At 66.5% G+C, this 13,555-nt stretch overlaps 1 protein-coding gene across 1 annotated transcript; it reads left to right on the forward strand.

Moving 5' to 3' along the window:
- Positions 1-9,457: 9,457 nt before the first annotated feature.
- Positions 9,458-11,571, forward strand: NKX2-3 (NK2 homeobox 3). The gene is made up of 2 exons (XM_063338820.1): positions 9,458-9,895; positions 10,554-11,571. Exons 1-2 carry the CDS (start codon positions 9,550-9,552, stop codon positions 11,192-11,194), a joined length of 987 nt encoding a protein of 328 aa, XP_063194890.1. The 5' UTR covers positions 9,458-9,549; the 3' UTR covers positions 11,195-11,571.
- Positions 11,572-13,555: the final 1,984 nt, after the last annotated feature.

The following is a 13,555-nucleotide window of genomic DNA, read 5'->3' on the forward strand; positions in this document are numbered from 1 at the left end:
AAGCTTTGGCACTTTTGTAAGAGAAAAAAAGAAAAACCTTAAATGCAATATCACTTGCTCAGCTATTGAAGGGCTATAAGAATAAAAGCAATAGGAGAGGAAAGAAGAGAAGATTTTCAAAATGTCAATAATTTTTCAGCTGTAATAGAAGCAATTTGTGCCTACATAGAAAATGATGGGACTTACAGCCAAAAAACCCCAACTTTTTCTGTGAAGTTCTTTTCTGAACTGCTTTAATTAGAATATTTTTTTTTTTTTTGTAGGGAAAAATCAGGAGCTATTTTCTGGGGCACTGCTCTCTCATTAGCCGGGATGATTAAGGCCTGGAGGAGACGCGGGCAGGGCAGAGCACCGGGACCAGCAGCGGGGCAAGGGACCGGCGATGCCCCAGCCCACCTGGGGGGCTCAGCTCCTGCGCTGCTGCCCAGGGAGCGAAAACCCCCGTCTGCAGCACCGCGATCTGTCGCTTTTCCTGTGGCCAGACCCTCCGCCGGAGGGGGGTGACGCCGGGGTGCGTGGCTGCAGATGACAGGAGGCATGAGGACGACCCCATAGCTGTCACAGCAGCAGGCGTGGGGGGCTGCAGAGCCCCCAGCCCCGCAGGGGGGGGGATGCTTGTATCAGGCATGAGGACCTCGCACACCTGCGGTGCGGCTGAAGGGAGGAAAACCGCTACGGCTGGCGTTCGGGAGGGAGGGTGAGATGTCCCCTCATCTTTCCAGACGGTCAACTCTGTCCCAGCTCCCGGCCCAGGCACCGTGAGCTCCATGAGTGATGCCCTGGGTCCTCAGCCTGTGCAGGGATGGTGGCTACGAGCATCAGTGCTCATGGTGAGGCGAGGGCAGGTGGGGGCTGCGGGCTTGTCCCCTTGCTCCCTCTGCACCGGGGTCCTTCCCCATCTCCCTGCACCTCCGAGTGTCCACCGCGGGACAGGGCAGGGACCCATGCAGGGGGGTGGGGGGTGGGGAGGACACACAACTGTCACTCCGCAGCGACGAAACAATAGTCAGCGGACGGTTATTTATTTTCCAAATAAATCAGCGGGTCCTGCAGGCGAAGGGCTGGAAAGCGACGAGTTTAGATTAGACCCTCCCCAAACCCCGGCCGGGCCTTGAGCCGCTGTCAGGGCTGCAGAGAAACAGCAGCGAACTCTCACGCAAATGGCCTATAAAAAAGGCCCCTTGTCAAAGGCACCTTGACCTGGAGGCTCGCTTTGGTGCTGGGCTCCCCAGCGGCCCTCCCCTCCCAGGGCTGCGCTCCCCTCGCATGATGTATTTCCCCTGCCTTTTTTAGAGCTGCATTATGTTAGCTCCAGGAAACAGCCTCTTCCTTCTTATAAACACAGCCCTGGGTTACTGACCAGCGGCCCTGCCACTCCACAGCCACTCTCTGTCCATCCATCACACCTCGCTGTCACCCTGGCAACATATCTCTTGGACCGGTCCGGCTCCAGCGATGGGAGAGGCGGGGGGGAGCGGGGAGCTGGGGAGGTGGAGGGGGGGGGTCACATACACAGAGCACAATTCCAGCCTGCTGACTAATTCCCTGGAAACCCTGGGGCTGCACAATGAGAAAGCCTTTCCGAGGGCTTCTCGAGCGTTACTGGAAGGTCAGGCGAAGGTCAGCGCAAGGACACGGCTCCGACTTTCCCCGCCGTCAGCAAGGGCGGAGGCGCGGGGCGGACGCAGGGGTACGGCGGGCGCGCAGCGGGAGGGATGTTTGGAGAAGGGCGCCGGGGCCCGGGTGGCCCCATGACGCGGCACGGTGCCCACTCGCTGCTGCCCGGGACGTGCCTGGGACGGGGACGGTGGGGTGTCCCGGCAGCCAGACAGGCGTCAGTGCTTCCAATGGGACGGAGCACGGCCAGCAGCGTGGCCTCTTGCCTCCCTGGGAATGGGGAGGACGAGGAAGGGAAAGAGTTGTCTTGGCCCCGTGCTAACTACTGGCCACCTCCACCATGGCCCCGGCGCCTTGGCCTGACACGACAGCACTGCACGGGTCATTCCCAGTGGAGGAGGGGTCCTGGGGGAGAACACCGGTGGGCTCCTGGGGAGAGCATCCCAGTCATGCTGGGATGCCCGTGGCCTCCAGTGCGCTGGGACATCAACAGCACTGGGACAAGTCAGGAGTCACATCAAGACACCCAGGTTGCCCTGTCCCTGCTGGCAGCGGGACATGTTTTGGGTGAGCCTTGGACCCATCCAGCCTTTTGCACATGTGGCCAAAGCACAGCAACCATGGCAGGAGGGGTCCAGCCCTGCTCTGCTCCCAAAACACCACCCTCGCCCATCCCCACCTGCCTGTCCTTCATGTTAAGCGGTTGTCTCTAAGAGGAAATGCCATTTAAAGGCAGGTATTTTAAAAGAAATGGGAGATCTCTGCTCTCCTCTGAAAAGCTCAGCCCCTCACTTCTGCCCATTCCCGGTCTAAAGCCAGGAGTCAGGTTTACGTGGGGATAAAAAAAAAAAAAACGGCAAAGCTTTTAAGGACAGATCTTCACAAACTCAAACCAAAACCCCATAAGGGCAAATCCTTTCTAATCCATGCTCTTCCTTAGAGGTGTAAGTGGAGTGGAAGGGTGGAGGTGGGGGGGATTTAAATCTGGAAAACTGAGTTCCCCATCCCTTCAGTCTGGCAGAGAGCCCACCGATAGACTAAAAACAAGTCTGCAGAGAAGCCTGTGTGGGATAATCCAGCTCTGGCCCCTGAGGGGACAAGAACAATTAGGAATCCTCTCTCAAGTCTCCACTCCAAGATAGAAAAACAGTTTATAATTTGGTCCAGAGTTGTTGTTAGAAAGTTCTGAATCATCGGGATACACTAACAATTTCTTCGCAGTAATTACGACGAGAATTCATTAGGCGGACTCAGAGATAAACTATTAACAGAAGCTTTCAAATCTCCCACCTGCCCGCCTGCGTGTGGGACCCAGGGGCTGCTCTATTTATACAGCGGCCGTCGGCGAGGAGCTGTCGCAGGAGGGAGCAACACGAGCAGCCCCGGCAAAATATGAAAAGCATTTTAAAGGAAAACGAAAGAACGGGTGTTTACTAGAAGTGCGCAGACCAAGCGCACGCTCCAGCGTTAACCTCTCCAGGCACAGTAGCTGGCTGGCGACCTGTTTGCCTCCGCTGCCCCTGAACACACCACAGCCCCCACCCGCCGCAACCCTCCCACTTCCAGAGAAAAACCCGCTGCGGCGTCGGAAGCTGGCCCGTGGTGGCCTCTGGAAGCAGCATGCAAAATGCCTTTCGGCTGAGCCCGCCAGGCTCTTGTCCTGTATTTACCCGGCGGAGACAGAAAGGATGAGGTTCCCCAGCCCCTGTCTTCCTCCCAAGCCCCCAGCTGCAGGTTGTGGCGAGGCAGGGGGATGTTTGTGCACAACCCTGCTGAGAAGATGAAGGCAGGCAACAGCCCCTGCCTGGGGCTGCCCCTCAGAGCCCGTGGTAGCCCCTATCGATGAAATGCCAGCAGAGCGAGTGCCATGGGGAGGCAACTGCCTGTGCGTGGCCCCACTTGTGCTCAGCCAAGGTTGCAGCACAGTTTCTTCCCAACCTGGTTTCTCCATCCTTTTTCAGTCCAATTACCCCCAAGCCACCCTGCCAAACCCGCAGCCCTGTGCCATTTCTGGCGCACATTTGCCAGCTCCGGGGGTAGCCGTGCCCAGGATGGCCTCACCCGCACGGGAACAAGCCCTGCTTGCAACCGAAGGAATCTTGATTAAGCAGGGAGAGAAGTGGGGACTGGCTGCCGGGCAGATGCCCTAAACAAGAGGAACTTATCAGCTCTGCTTCCAAGACCAGACATGTGTCACCACCTCGCACAGATCCAGCCGGGCTGCTCGCCTCCTCAGCAGCACGCCTGGACAGAAGCACGAGGGCTTCCCCCTCTCCCTGAAGGACGCCTGTGGAAATAGCCACCGGATAACTTGCGAAATTTCTTCTAGAAAAGGCTAAGAAAAGCCTTTGCACCCAGAATGCTTCGGGGGAAGGCGCCGGACGGGAAAGGGAGCCAGCGCGCAGCTGCGCAGGGAGGTCCCCAGCCCAGAGGAACACCAAGCGCCGCGGACAGTGAGGAACCGCTCCGCCAGCAAAGCCCGCCGCGGCTAATCCCTCCTGTTTATTATGTAATAAAACGCTTTCCAGACCTGTTAAAATTTAATTGGTTTAATCTTAATTGTTCCATTTTCTATGGCGCAGGCAAACACAGAGACTGACCCTGCCACTCTCGTGTGAACCGTCCCGCGGGCTGCGGTGGGAGCGGGATGAAACCTGCTGACCTCAGCGGGATTATGTGCATGATTCAGAGCTGCAGGCCTGGGCTCGGAGCTGAAATCCAGCGCCGGGCAGGCCGCCAGCGCAAGTCCCGGGGTCCACTTAGGCTCCACTTAAGCCCTATGGGATGCAAGTGGTACGCAGGCCTGCGGATGCGAGCGGGGAGCGAGCCTCATGCTGGGCCTCTGCCGAAGGATGAATTTCAGCCCTTGCTGCTTAACCTCACGGGCACAAACACGCAGCAGCGGCTCCCGAGGCACGGAGCAACGGCGCTCCTAGAAAGGCTGTGGGTTTTGCTCTGCGCGAGTGGCACTGTGTGCGTGTCCCCGGCAGTGTCCGCCAGCAGAAGCCTCGACACGGGACCTCCTCATCACACGAGCAGTAAACTGTGATTTATGACAGCTTCTCCCCCAGAGGAAGAGGTGTTTTGCTACCCTCTGCACGTCCACAGCCGCGGGGCTGTGTTGTGCAGCAGGGTGGCTTTGTGAAGCCTGGATATCCTTTGTGCACAAGAGACGCCAAATAAAAGCAGGCAGGAGGGGGTCCTTGGCACTGACATTTCCTATCCTGCATTGCCTCAGATGTGGAATGACCTTTACCTGCTCCTACAAGTTGGCTCTCATCGAGCTCAACGCGTCAGCCTCATTTTCCGAGGCCCATCGGGCACTGAAATCAAAGACAGCCTTCCCTTTGGTGTCCAAATCTACCGAGCTCCCCTTGATGCTATGACTGGCATCCTTGCATCACCCTCTCCTGTCCTCCAAAATGCCGAGCACTGAACATTGCACACAGCTACTGGTGCCCCCAAAATCACGCTCCCACCTTGGAAACCTATGTGTTTCTCAGGATGCTAAGGAGTCTTGGTCTGACCCTCAGAAAACACATTTCTCACCAAGGCTTTGTTTTGGGGCATATTTCCAAGCCATACATCCCTGCAAGAACTGTGAAGCAAAAGTAAAATAGCCAGTGCCAGGCGAGCAAGAAAACACTGAAGAAAATATTTGCGGTGATGGATTTCTCAAGAAAAATTGGCATTACATGGGTGGTTCTTGGCAAAGCCAAGCCAGGGGGTCCCCGGGACCCTGAGAGGTGGAGGTAGGTGTCAGCCGGCGGACCCGAGTGGGCAGGACGGTGCCGGCCATGCCCTCGCAGGGCTGGGACAGGACAGAGGGAGATGAAGACAGCATGGACAGTTGGACAGTTGGACGAGTGTGCAGCATCCCTTGCCTGGACTTGGCTCCCTGGCCTGCAGGAGCCCTGTGCTCCCCTGGGGAATAAAGATAACGTTTAGATTCAAAAAGCTGTAAAAAAAAGAGTCATTCCTGGGCAAGTGGTGGGGTCGGGATAAAAGCTGTCCTTTACCCCGGGAAATGCGGTGTGCTGGGGATGCGCACGTGGGCTGGGAGCTACTGGGGGAGGCTGCTCCGTGCCCGCTCCCCCCGGAGCTCCCCAGTGCGGTGCAGGGAGAACACGGCCCGGGAGCGGGCAGAGCGCCGTGCCGTGCCATGCCGTGCCGTGCCGGACCGGGCTCCGCGGCGGGCGGCCCCGCAGCTGGCAGGTGTCCGCCTCCGGTACAGGCCGGCACGGGCCGGGCGCTTGCCCACCGTCGGCCCCGTCGGCGGGTCGCTGCCCCGGGACCCGCCGCCTCCCCGCGGCTCGTCGCCGTCCCCGTCGTGCGGGGGCGTCCCCGGCGCCCTGCGGTTCTCACATAAATCAGGGCCGAGCCACTGGGAAAGGGCCATCCTTCACCGGGCGCTGCTGACAGAGAACGAGAAACAGACGGGCCCTGAGATAAACCACGGCGCGCAGCGTTTACACAAGGGCAGGCTCTGTGTAAATAGAGCCGGGCGCGGGGGGCAGCTCCCGGCGGCGCGGGTCCCCCACCGGCCCCGGTCCGCGGGCCTCCGGGATGCGCGGGGCGGCGGGCAGGTGGGTGCCGCCCGCCGAGGGGCCTCCCCCGCAGCCGCGCCGCCGTCCCCCGTCGGGCTCCCCGAGCGGCGGGGCTGGAGACAGGGCCGGATTAAGCGTGTTTGTTTGTTTACGGCCATTAGCGCGGGGCCGGCTCCAGCACTCGGCACCCGCGAGACTAATGGAGCAATTAGCAACCCTGGGGCTTGATAGCATCGCCCCGAGCGAGGCCCCCGGCTGCGGCCGCTTGCTACCGGGCTGCCTGCGCCCGGGGCCCCGGGACAGGATGGGGAAGGGGGGCGGGTGGGGGGCTGCCCGCCAGCCGCGATGTGCGCGGCCGCTGCAAGGCTGCTCCCCCCTCTCCGGGCCCGGGGGTGGTGGTGGGGGAATCTTTTGGCTCCGCTGCAGCATCCGCACGGCGAGCTCCATCCATTACAATAATCCCCTGTCTAAACAGAGCGCAGGAGCGGCCGGGACAACAAGGCCCCGCTGTAAACAGAGCTCAGGGGACGCCGCTAATGATATAAATAAAATAACCATTAATAGCCCGGTGACCCCAGATCAGCCGGATTGGGAAAGCCCCGCAAGCCGCATCTCGGGGCTGACACCCGCCGGCAGGTACCGGAGCTGTGCTTCCCCCCGAGCCGCTCGCCCCGGCCCGGCCGTGCCCCTCGGCCCCCGCCGCCCCGGTAGCGGGGCGGCGAGCACCGAGGGGTACGGCCGGGCCCGAGCAGCTCCCCGTTTCCTCGGCATCCCCAGCTGGGAAATCGCCGCTCGTGTCCCGCTGAAGTGGGCCTGATCCGGCCCCGGCAGGCTGCGAAAGTGCGGGCTGTGTTAAGGCACCGGGAGCACCGGCGGGGGACGAGGCGGCCGCGGGAAAAGCCGGGATAACACCGGGGTGCTCCCACGCGTGTCGGGGGCCCGGCCGCGGCTTTCTCCCTCCGCGGGGCGTGGGTTCCCCCAGCATTTTCTAAGGCCGGCGGCGGCACGGTTGAGGGGGTCCCGGCGGGAGAAGACGTCCCGAAGCACCGGTTCTGTCTGGCCCGGGCTCTCCGTGCCCGCAGGCCGTTCCTGGCGCTCGGCCCGTCCGGGATCCCGCTGCGGGCGGCAGCGCCACGGCGCCAGGCGAGCCAGACCCCGCCGGGCCCGGGGCCGGGCCCTCGGCACGGCGGCTGCTGCTGCTCCCGCCGACGGGCGGACACCGGGCTGTGCCCCGGCATTCCCCCCATTGCACCCGCCACCGAGGGCACCGGCCCCCGCCGCTGCTCTCCCCGCCGCGGGGACCGGCCGCCGCGGGGGCTCCCGTGGAGGGCGGCCCGGTGCAGAGCCCCCGTCGCCCGCCGTTCTGCCGCTGGGCCTCCGCGCCCGCACCTCCCCGGGAGCGGGCCGAGCCGGGCCGGCGGCGGATGTGTAACACCGATAAGGCGCTAATTGTTGATAATTGTTATCGGGGCCGCGGCAGCGAGGCAGTGACGGGCTTCTCCGCGCACCGGCGGCACGGAGCAGAGCCGGGCCCCGATCGGGCCTGGTTACGGCGAGCGCCTTTCCCCGTCCACCGTCCGGACCAGGCGGTCTCGGGACGGGAGGAAGGCGGCCGGCACCGGCAGCGGGCGGGGAGAGGCGAGGAGAGACCGACCCGCCGCGATTTATGGCGAGGGGTTTGAAGCGGCGTGGTGGGAACGATCCGGCGCCCCCGGGAAACGGGAACCGGCCCCGCCGCGGGAGCGGCAACGCCCGAGCTGTGGCGAAGTGTGCGGGGCCCGGGCTTCCGTCCCGGGCTGCGCCGCCGATAAATGAGTTTCTCCGGGGCGGTGTGGAGCGGCGGGAGCCGGGGAAAAAAGGGCACCGACAGAGCCGGTAAACGGCGGAGCCGGCGGACGGTAACGACCCGAGAGAAGCGCCTGGGAAGACCCCGCGAAGCCCCGGCCCCGGGACACTCACCTGCCCGGCGTGCGCGCCCGGCTCCCCGCGGCCTCGCCTCGGCGCTGGTCCGAGCCCTGCGGGGCGGCAAGATTTTAATCACAACGAAATGTCTCGCCCGGGACCCTCCTCCCCGCCTTCGGTGCGCCCGTTCCCCGCGCCGCGGCGGCGCTGAGCCCTGGGGGGGGGGGGGCAGAGTCCGCGGGGAGCCTCCGCGGGGGTCGCGGAACCCCTCGCCGCAGCGGGGTGCTCGGACGGTGCCCCCAGGGGTTAGGGGACTCGCGATGCGGAAGGGGCTCGTTCGGCTCGTTCGGTGCGTCACCCGCCGGCACGGCGGCGTGGCGGCTCCGCGGAGCCGCTCGCCGCCCGTTACCGGCGGGAGAAACGAAACGAAACGAAACGAAACGAAAGAAAACGAAAGAAAACGAATAGAAACACCGAAAGGCGCGGGGTAGCGCTCCCCGCCCCAGCCCCGCGCCTCCGCGGCCCCGGGATGCCCGCCAGACCCGGCCCGACCCCGCACGGCTGGGCCTGGCTGTTGCGGGGCTGCGGGGCCCGATCCGGCAGCGGCGGCGGAGCGCGCGTTCCCCCGGGCTGCGCACCGGCTGCAGCGAGCCGGGGCGGGCGGCAGATTGGCCCGTGGCGGGGGGGATCTGCGGGGGCACCGGGGGATGCGGAGCGGGTCGGTTAGGTGTACGTCGCACGGTTACGGTCCGCCCGGCACGGCGGGGCCGCCGTCGGCTCCGTGAGGAGCGCGGGGCGGCGGAGGCGAACCTCCCCTCCGCGCCACGTCCTGGGCGGCGGGCGGCACTTGAGGGGCCGGGCGGCCGTGCTTGGCGGGGCGGGGAGGCCGGGACGGCGGGGCCGCACGTGTTCGCGCCCGCCGGGACCGGGCCGGGCCGGGCCGTGTGCGGGCAGGGGCCAGCGGGGCGCGGCGGGGCGGGGGTCCCTACCTACCTACACGTGCTTAGCACTGGGAGGCGCGGCGGCGGCGGCCGCGGCTCTCTGCGGGGACGCCGGCGCACGGTCCCCGCGCCCGGCGGGCGGGTGCCGGGCCGGCGGGGCGCTCGGCGGGGCAGCGGCCTCCCCGAGAGCAGCCTTAATACATTGCTATTTCTGGCCGGGCGGCCGGAGCCGGGCAGGGGGCCGGCTCTGCCTCCCCCTCCCTCCAATGGCGAGGCCGCCCCCGGCCCCTCCTCGCCGTGACGTGCCGGCCCGGGGCAGAGGAGGCTCCCGAGCCCTTGGCTGTCCCTGCAGAAGCTGTAACAAAACGCAGACCCCCAGCGCCGGGCTAATGGAGGCAACTTAGACAGGAGCAGGCGCGGCCCCTCGTCTCTCGGCGCTGCCTCCCCCCCCCCTCCCCGCACCGGGCGCGGCGCTCCCCTCCGAGCCGCCGCCCCGAGCGCCGCCGGGCCCGCGGGACTGCCTGGCCGCTTGCGCTGCCCCGATGATGTTACCGAGCCCCGTCACCTCCACCCCCTTCTCTGTCAAAGACATCCTCAACCTGGAGCAGCAGCAGCAGGACCCGCACTATGGGGCCCAGCTCCCGCACCACCTGGAGCACCACTTCCACCCCGCCGCCTGCCTGCTGGCGGCCGCCGACGGCGCCCGCTTCTCCGACGGCGAGGAGGAAGAGGAGGAGGAGAAGCTGTCCTACCTGAGCCCCATGGCAGCCCCCGTCAGCCAGGCAGACGCGCGGATCTCCGCCGACAACTACGTGCACGCCGTTCTGCGCGGCTCCTGTGAGGCCCCCGGCCCGGGAGAGGAGCTGGACCCCGCGGCCCGCGACCCAAGTGAGTATCGGCCCCGCCGCGCTCCCCCGCACTGCCCCGCACCGCCGGGACGGGTCCGTGGCTCCCTCCCCGCGGCGCGTTCCCAGCCCGCTGGGCATCGCCCCGCGAAGCCCCGGTCCCGGCGCTGCAGCGCGGTTCCCCGGGCATGTCGAGCCGGGACTGGCACGTCGTGGCCGCCCTCCGCCGCGCTCCGCTCGCCGCCTCCCCGGGAAGCGCCTCCGCAGGGCCCCGATTCGGAGCTGACGGATCAGGCCCGCGCTCCGCAATTTCGGTAGCGGGGAGGGAGGAACGGGGCGGGTTAGGCCTAACCCGCGCCCGCTGCGGCGGGGCCCTCCGGGAGCGAAGCGGCGGAGCAGGTGCCCGGTGCCGTGCGCGGCTCGTCCCGGCGGTGCCGCAGCGGTAACGCCGCCGGCCCGGAGGCGCGGAGACGCGCCCGGCCTCGCCGCCCGAACCGGTGCTTCGCAAGCGCAAGCGATGCCGGAGGCGGCCGGTCCCGGCGCTGCTTCCCCGCCCGCACCGCGGTTCCCCGACGGGCGCGCAGCGGCGCGGAGCCGGCCGGGGCGCGGCGCGGGGCTCTCGCCCGCCGGTGGGGCCCGTCGGGAGCAGCGAGCGCCCGGCGTCGGCGAGGTGCAGCCGTGACCTGTGCTCCCCCGTGCAGAGAGCTGCGTCCTGAAGAAGCCGCTGGACGCAGCGGAGAAGGCGGAGGAGGCGGAGAGGCCGAAGCAGCGGAGCCGGAGGAAGCCGCGGGTCCTCTTCTCCCAGGCGCAGGTCTTCGAGCTGGAGCGGCGGTTCAAGCAGCAGCGTTACCTGTCGGCGCCCGAGCGGGAGCACCTGGCCAGCAGCCTCAAGCTCACCTCCACGCAGGTGAAGATCTGGTTCCAGAACCGGCGTTACAAGTGCAAGCGGCAGCGGCAGGACAAGTCGCTGGAGCTGGGCGGCCCCGCGGCCCCGCCGCCGCCACGCAGGGTGGCCGTGCCCGTGCTGGTGCGCGACGGCAAGCCGTGCCTCGGCGGGTCGCAGGGCTACGGTTCGGCGTACAACGGGCCCTACTCTTACAACGGCTTCCCCGCTTATGGCTACGGCAACGCCGCCTCCTACAACCCCGGCTACGGCTGCACCTACCCGGCGGGCACCGGCGGCGCCTCCATGCAAGCCGCCTGCAGCCCGGCGGCGGCCGCCGGCCCCTTCGTGAACGTGGGCGGCCTGGGGGGCTTCGGCGGCGGCGGGCAGCCGCTGCACCAGGCGGCGGCGGGGCCCTCCTGCAGCCAGGGCGCACTGCAGGGCATCCGGGCCTGGTAGCCCGCACGCACTGAGGGCCGGGAGCGGACCGGCAGAACGGCCCGGCGGCTCCGGGGCCCCCGTTATCACCCGCACCGCAGCCCGGCTGCGCGCCCGCGCAACGCGCGCCCTGGACCGGCGACGGCGGCGGCGGCGGCGGAGGGACGGCGTGGCGGGACCCCGGCGCTCCCGCGGGGCCGGCGGCGGGAGGAACGGAGCAGAGCGGAGCGGAGCGGCAGGACGGAGCCGCCCAAGCTCGCAGCGAAGCGCCGCCGCCCCGGGGAGCCGCCGCGACGGCCGGGCGGGCCTGGGTGGCCGGAGCCGATCGCGCCGCGCCAGCGGAGCAGCTTTGCTTGTAAAAAGCCGACGGCGGGGCCCGGGGGTGCCGCGACCCCTCTATCTACTCTGTATCGGTTACTGCCAGCGCCAGCTCGCCGAGTCAGTCAATAAACCAGGTGCAATATCCGCCGCCCGCTCCTCCTTCGCCCAGCGGCCGGTGCCCGGCGGCGGGGCGGTGGCAGCGGCGTGCCCGCGGGGCAGGGCGGCCCGGCCGGCTTGTGAGCGTGCCAAGGGCGCTTGAATGGGGCCGCGCAGCTCAGAGCCGGGCCCATTGTGGCCGCCGGGCCGGCGCTGAAAGGAGCCGCCGAGGAAGGTAGCGGGAATAGGCGCTTATTGGATTCGGGAACAAAAGGTGTGGCAGGGAGGCGAGGGACAAAGGGGCCCCGGCGCCGAGATTGACGGGCCGCTTTGCCCCCCACTGAGGCCCAGGCCCGGCGCTTTATGCGCGGGGGCTGCAGAAACGTGCTGGGTTTTGTTCCCCTTTCTGGGAGCGCAGGGGGAGAGGAGGGGGGTCCGCGGGCCGCTGATTAGGGCCGGCCGGGCCGGGGCAGCCTGAATGCCGGGGCATTATTGCTACATGTTCAGCCATTTCGCTCGGCTGCAGGGGGAGGGGGCGGCCGAGGCCCCCGAGCCCTGCGGGACCGGCCGCGGGGTCGCCTCTCGCCGGCCCCGTCCCGGTCCGCCCCGTCCCGCCGCCGCAGCCGCCGCGGAGCTCTCGGGGCGGTCCCGGCTCCGCCGCCGCGGCCGTGCCGCTGCCGTGCGGGTCCCGCCGAGCGCCGGGACGGGAGCCGCGGCCGGGGAGGGGCGGACACCCGCGGAGCTCTGGCTGGCTGGCCCCGGGCGGCAGCGGAGACCGGAGGCGCGGGGAGCTCTCCCGCACGGTGCCGCACGTCTCCCCGGCCGCGACGCTGGAGCTCCCGAAGATATTTCCAGCGGAGCCTTCTCGGAGCCGCCGGGACGGACGCAGCGCAGGGCCTCGGTATGCCTCCCCGCTCATCCGGCGATGCCCACCGTGTCCTCCCCCTGCCCTCCCCATGCGTGTCGTGTGACGGTCCCTTCGCCACAGGCAAGGACCAGGTTTTGTAGCCTTCTGCCATCGCAGAAGCAGCAGGTAATGACCGTTCAGGCTGCTAAACCCGGTTTTACGCTGCGCATTTCCACCACGAGAGCTGAACTCGCACCTTTGGGGTTTGCTAGGAACTGGAGAAATTCTTTCCATCGCAGCACGGCGGGGACAGAGCGGGCAACCAGCAGGCTGTGTGTCCCAGCCCTGGCTCGGCACGGCACCCCGCTGTCCCGCGAGCCACCCCGAGGCCGGCAGGCTTCGCGGGGCCGGCGCTGGGAGAGGATGCGGCACACCCAGCCGATTGTTTGCTGGATGGCAGCAAGGTGTCGCGGGAGAGGAAGCCCAGGCCCCGCTCTTGGCTTTCGGAGATGAGTGGTTAAGGCCCTGTGGTCTCGTGGGTAGAAACAGGATAGCCAAGAACAAAGATAGGTAATGCTCTCTCTTCACAGCAGCAGTCAGGCTGGGGAGATTTGTCTCCGCCATAGGAAAGAGTTGCATTTTCCTCCATGTTCTGCCAGACGGTTGTCTGCAAAAATAGGGGACCTGCGTGAGGTCATGCCCTGCTGCGCAAGCCAGAGGAATCGTAACCACAATACAAGCTCCTCCAAAATCAGGGTGTGTGAGAGGCGCTCCCAGCTTAGCACATCCCCTCCAAGTATGTGGCAGCTGGTTAGAAATCCACTGCATTCCCAGCAGCACCCAGAGGCTCCGGATGAGACCTGAGCCCCGGCCATGGGTCATGCTGCCCACATCCATAGCCACGGTCTCTGGAGCACGGACAGTTAAGCAGAGTGAAGGGGCATACAGGGACCCCAGGACCATGTTACAAGAGGCGATGCCGGGCGGAACCAGCATCACCAAGCACCAACAGCACCCAGCACTGCTGCAAGTGTGAGGTCAGCATTGTGCTCACCCCACTTACACCTGGTGACACCCGTGTGTGCTCCCCGGCCCCGCTCTCCCCACGCTGAGCTGGA

This window comes from Chroicocephalus ridibundus, chromosome 6 (genome assembly GCF_963924245.1).
Source record: "Chroicocephalus ridibundus chromosome 6, bChrRid1.1, whole genome shotgun sequence".
Classification (NCBI taxonomy): domain Eukaryota; kingdom Metazoa; phylum Chordata; class Aves; order Charadriiformes; family Laridae; genus Chroicocephalus; species Chroicocephalus ridibundus.